The sequence below is a fragment of the Myotis davidii genome, unplaced genomic scaffold (genome assembly GCF_000327345.1).
Source record: "Myotis davidii unplaced genomic scaffold, ASM32734v1 scaffold246, whole genome shotgun sequence".
Taxonomy (NCBI): Eukaryota; Metazoa; Chordata; class Mammalia; order Chiroptera; family Vespertilionidae; genus Myotis; species Myotis davidii.
In genome coordinates, this window is record NW_006296542.1 from 448,468 (window position 1) to 454,349 (window position 5,882).

The window sequence follows — 5,882 nt, forward strand, 5'->3', positions numbered from 1 at the left end:
CTCCCAGGACTCCGAGCCGCCTCAGGGCAAGAAGCTGGGATGAGGCTCAGAAAGGCACACTTTCCAAGGACAGAGGGCACAGGCCCCCAACTCAGTGGGGTTACTCCACCCTCCAGCCTGGCTGAGCCCTGCCCCCAGGCACCTGGAGCCCCTCAGGGGCCTGTGAGCGTCTGCTGCCACCTACAGGCCGCCCATGGCACTGCCTCTTCCTGCCCGGCTGGAGGGGCACTCCCAGCCTTCCTCCAGTTTGAAGGGATGCCATTGTGTTTCCTCTGTCTCCCCGATGGAGCCCCTTGAAGGCAGCAATGGCCTTTATCTTCATACTAGAGGCCCGGTGCACGAAATTCATGCAAGGGGCTCAGCCCTCGCAGCCCCAGCTTCGTCCAGAAGGTCATCCGGGAGGCCCAGTCTAATTAGCATATTACGCTTTTATTATTATAGATCTCTAATCTCCTCCAGAGGAGGTTTAAACATGTGATTATGGAATGAATGAATGAAGAATGAACGAACGAATGGATCAAAGTTAGACAGCAGGAGGAAGGCAGTTGAGGGTCATTTAATACTAGTGCAGGAGTTCACCAACGACGACGTTGGTAAATCCTCCTTCAGCGGCCCAAGGGCACAGGAGTGATTGCTTCTTAGTTGCCTGGGCCAAGGTGCGGGTGAGGGTCCTCGCGCTCCAGGGACTCTACCGTTATTGTGGGGGACACAGCTCTTCCCTTTTCCTTCTTCGCTCTGGGCAGGATCTTCCTGAAGAAAATGCCCTCCGTCCGGGAAAGCCTGAAGGAGCGCGGCGTGGACGTGGCCAGGCTCCTCCGGGCGGAAGGGAGCCAGTTCTCCGGGCGACCGCCCTTCACCAACAGCACGGCCCCCGTGGTCCTCACCAACTACCTGGACGTGAGTGCCGCCAGCTCCCCCTCTGCCTTCCGCTCCTGGGCCTGAGGGTTCCTTGGTTCCTTCTGGGTTGTCTTTCACTGAGTTGCTGAGGAGCCAGCACTAAGCATCCACCAAATTCCCATTTCACAGCTGGGAAGCCTGAGGCACGGAGGGCAGGGGAGAGCCCAGAGGCACGGTAGGTTTGGAACTCGGGAATTCAGGGCCTCAAGCCCAGAGTCCCTGGGGGCAGGCGTGTGTGGCCTTAGATGCAGGTGTCTGTCTGTGATCAGGCTCAGCACAAACCACTGCTTACTGTGTCAGTGGTTCCTCAAGGGGTGGGGACCTTCCGACTCCGTTTTCAGTATTTTTATTTTGCCTCTTGTCTCCCTTCCTGGGAAGCCATACGACAGCGCTCAGCCTCCCAGCCATGCCCTGCTGGAAAATGGAAACCCACAAGGGCTGTGTGAGCTGCCTACTCTCACCCCAAGTGCCAAGTGGGGGGGAAACCAAGGAAGACCCCAAGGTCCAAGGCTCCCCAAGTCCTTCCACTTTCAGCTACCTCTTTCTTTCATCCCCACAGACCCAGTACTATGGCGAGATTGGCATTGGCACCCCTCCGCAGACCTTCAAAGTCATCTTTGACACGGGATCGGCCAACCTCTGGGTGCCCTCCACCAAGTGCAGCCCCCTCTACACAGCCTGTGGTGAGCCCCAGCCCCCTGCCTGCATGCCTGGGCAGTCCTGCCTCACGCCCAGCTAAATCCCTCCTGCTCCCATGTGCATTCTTTCATTCCTTCCTCTGCTCCCACTGGCCCTAAAAGGAGAGGAAAATGTCCCCCACTTTCCTGATGAGGCCTTCACGGTAAAACAGCAAGCTTCGGGAGACACCCCCAACCCCCACTCCCGGCTTCTCGCCCTTCCGGAGGCTGCGAGCGGACTGAATGCTCAGACCCACAGGCCCTTAGGCTCCTGCATCCCTGCCCTTAGCCAACAGCTGCTTGTGGAGTGCTGGCTGTAACCAGCATCTTCTCCCCACCCCCCGGGGTCAGGCCTCACTTTATCATGCTTCATCCGAGACAAAATTCTCAGAGGAAGGGGCACATAACAGGGGCCCGACGAATACCGTCCTTGGTTGATAAAACACATTTTTCCAAACCTCCGGCCGCCCTCAGGACCACCCCATCCCTGCACCTAAGTCAGTGGTTCTCAACCTTGGCTGCACATTAGAATTACCTGGGAATCTTTTTAAAGATCCTGATTTAATGAGGCCCAGAAATCAGGATTTTAAAAAGATTCCCAGGTGATTCTAACGTGCAGCCAAGGTTGAGAACCACTGACCTAAGTCCTCAAGACCCCAGGCCATGTCCATATGCTCCTGCCTCTTGGACCTCCGCCTCGGGAAAACACCTGAGCCTGTGTCCCTCTCCCAGAGATTCACAGCCTCTATGACTCCCTGGAGTCCTCCACCTACATGGAGAACGGGACCGAATTCACCATCCAATACGGATCCGGGAAAGTCAACGGCTTCCTGAGCCAGGACGCGGTGACTGTAAGTGCGACCCGCCCGGGTCACCTGACCTCCTGCCCTTCTTGTCCCCATTCGTTCCTGCCACTCTAGGGCCCATACTCGGGAGAGGTGCCACCCAGCGCCCCCTGGAGTCTGAGAGCAGGCTCTGCCACTGGACAGAGCGAGCCCCGGCTGCCACTCAGCGCTGGGCGATTCATAGAGGCCTGTGCGTCTGACTCACACACAGGGCTTGTCTGAGCCCCACAGCCTGCCGTCGAGGAACCTGCCTGGGGTGGCCACGCTCTGACTGAGCCCCTCCCCAGACCCCAGACCCTAGGGCCTAGACCAGTGATGGCAAACCTTTTGAGCTCAGTGGGTCAGCATTTTGAAAAACCCTAATTTAACTCTGGTGCCGTGTCACATATAGAATATTTTTTATATTTGCAACCATAGTAAAACAAAGACTTATATTTTTGATATTTATTTTATATATTTAAATGCCATTTAACAAAGAAAAATCAACCAAAAAAATGAGTTCGTGTGTCACCTCTGACACGCGTGTCATAGGATCGCCATCACTGGCCTAGACCGAGGTCAGTGTCAGAGTCAGGGGCAGCAGTGCTGTGGACATTGTGGGCAGGGTTAGTTTGGGGGCCAGGCAGGGGCATCGTGAAGGTTAGAGTTTAGGATTAGTGTCAGGGCCTAGTTTGCTTTTCCGTTTGGCCTGTGTCTCACCCCTTCCCCATTCCAGGACTTGTCCAGTCCCTGCTTGGTCCAAGTTGGGGAAGGGCTACTTGTGGGTCCTGAGAGGAAACCCCTGTGAGCCTTCCCCCTGCCCTTGCCTGTGAAGTCAGGGGGAACGGAGCCGGAAGGCAGGCCTGGCTGTGCTGAAGAAACTCTCAGCCCACGATGGGGGTGGGCACTGAGCCAGTCCTGCCAAAGGGAGAGCCGGGCACTGGGGAGGGGGTGTGGGAGCTCCTGGCAGCTTTCCTATTACTGCTGGGCAGGACCACCTTCTCAGCCTCTGTCCCTCCCGGTCATTGGGCAACCCCAGTTCTCTATAGACCCAACAGTCTAGATGCATTAGAAGAGAGGACATTGTGGTGAGATGTCGAAAGGTCTCACCCCCAGGACCTGTGCAGCCCCAAGGGCCCCCAGTGTGGAAGCCAGACTGGGCCCTGGGGGGTGGGCAGTGGGTGTGGTCTTCTCCGGTCCTTCCTCCCACAGGTGGGCGGCATCACGGTGACACAGACGTTCGGAGAGGTCACGGAGCTGCCTCTCATGCCCTTCATGCTGGCCAAGTTTGACGGGGTCCTGGGCATGGGCTTCCCTGCACAGGCCGTGGCTGGGGTCACCCCCGTCTTCGACCACATCCTCTCGCAGAGGGTGCTGAAGGAGGACGTCTTCTCCGTCTACTACAGCAGGTAGGCCTGGCCTGGGCAGGGGCGGGGGGAGTGGGCAGGGGGCTGGAGGGGAAGAGAAGAGGTGGCCCAGGATGTTGATGTTCAAGATCAGGTGGTATCCAGTTATCTAATCCATATCTAAGCTGCACTGCCCAACAGGGAAGCCACCTCTCAAATTTACATAAATTAAAATTAAATAAAATTAGGCACCCAGTTCCTTAGTCAAACCAGCCACATCACAAGTGCTCAGCAGCCACAGTGGCTACTACCGTACTGGATAGTACAAACCTAGAGCATTCCCACCATCGCGGAGAGTTCTGCTAGCACTGCTCTGGGACAAGAGAACCTGGGGTGATGGGAGGTAAGCATGGCTGTGGTCTGGGGTCTTCCCTGTGCGGGCCATGCTCCTCCCACACAGAGATAGTGGACATCACTCATTCATTTGCATATTCAATGATTCAATTAATACTGGGCACTTCTGTGCCAAGCACTGTGTGAGGTGCTGAGGCTGCAGCCAGGAACACAATGTACACGACGGAGTCCTGCCCTCACAGAGCCTGCAGTGTGGCAGGAGGACGTGAAACATGGCGGCTTGTTGAAAACAGCAGGTAGCCCGGGGCTGACACTGTAGGGCTTTCAACTCTGGGCCGAGCCCCTGGGCAGGTCAGTGGTTTGGGGAGGGCCACTGTCAGCTGTTGAGCAAGTTTGTGATCTGCTCCAAGCTGCTGGGTTTAGAGAAACGTATGAGTTAGAGACGGGATCCTAAGGGCAAGAACACCGGGCCAATGGCAGTGAGCATGGAGGGCAGGGTCAGACTCCAGAGAGAGCTCAGGTAAAATGAAGAGAAGTATCAGGTTTGGTGCCAGGGAAACACTGAGAAGGGGCCGCCGGTTGGCTCTGCAGCCAGAGGAGTCTGGGGAAGAGCTGGTTAAGAGGTGGAGCAAGGCCAGATGGCAAGGAGTTAACAGGCGGATGTGGGTGTGAGAACGCGAAGGGCAGAAGTCGGCCCAGCGAAATTCAGCAGGGAAGGACTGTCAGGTGGGGGTGCAGGCAGAGATGCAGAGAGAGCAGAGGAAAGAAGGGTGGGTGTTTTTAAATGCTAGAGGATGTCTGAGCAACCCTGCAGGTGGAGGGAAGACCATGGACAGCAAGAGATGGAAAATGTGGGGAAAGAGATGATAGTGGAGGGCACAGGAGCCCATGGAAGGGAGGGGGACCCAGCAACCGGAGGAAGGCAGCCTGGTTGGCGGAGGGAACATGGGAGAATCTTGAAGAGTCGGGAGGGGGCGGAGGGAACGTGGCCCAGCCCACACGCATGTATACTAGGTTTGTAAAAATGCAGTGAATTGCACTTGCACAAATAGTATGTGCACAGCTACACACCTGGGTACACAGCTGGAGAATGCTGAAAGCCCCATTTCTCTCTCTCTCTCTCTCTCTCTCTCTCTCTCTCACACACACACACACACACACACACACACACACACACACACACACGAAACCACCCCTAAGGCAGGCTCTGTGGGAGGCACCGTGCAGTGTGGAGGAGAGGAAGGGGAGGGGATCAGCTTCTTCAGACCGGGCCTCAGCAGCCCTGACTCCAGTCTCCCAGTCACCCCACTCCCATGCTTGGATGCCTTCAGGCAAGTAGCTTCACCTCTTGGTGACACCCTTGCCTGAGCGGCAAGAAAAGTGCAAATACCCAGCCTGCCCGGCACCTGGCTAGGGCGGTGCTCCTGAAACAAAGGCTTCCTTCTGCTGTGTCTCTTTCTCTGCAGAAATTCCAAGTAAGGAAAGGATCCCCCCCACCACCACCACCACCTGACCCTGACCTTCCAGAGCACCTGGCCCCGAATCCCACCTGCCACCTGCCCCAAACTCACCCCACAGGCCCAGGCTCTGCCGGACACCCATGTACTCTCCCCGCTTCCTGCTCTCCTCCTGCCCCTTCCCACCCCCACCCTACAGCTCCCCCAGGCCCCTCCCCTGCACCTCTTCAACCCACAGCAACCCAAACCCAAGTGAGGGGGGGGCCATTGTGTCTGTCCTGATGCCCGCGATGGGGATGCGTTATTGGTGCAGCTGGACCATCATCC

General features: G+C 56.8%; 1 protein-coding gene across 2 annotated transcripts in view; it reads left to right on the forward strand.

Annotated features, from left to right (window-relative positions):
• The window catches only part of REN (renin), a 10,022-nt gene that overhangs the window by 1,584 nt on the left and 2,556 nt on the right, over positions 1-5,882 (forward strand). The window contains exons 2-6 of one of the 2 annotated variants that reach the window (XM_006771987.2): positions 744-897; positions 1,457-1,580; positions 2,307-2,425; positions 3,611-3,807; positions 5,565-5,573. In XM_006771987.2, the coding sequence (XP_006772050.1) occupies positions 744-897; positions 1,457-1,580; positions 2,307-2,425; positions 3,611-3,807; positions 5,565-5,573 (603 nt within the window). The remainder of the gene's footprint in view (positions 1-743; positions 898-1,456; positions 1,581-2,306; positions 2,426-3,610; positions 3,808-5,564; positions 5,574-5,882) is intronic. The other variant, XM_006771988.2, reaches the window with a different exon arrangement.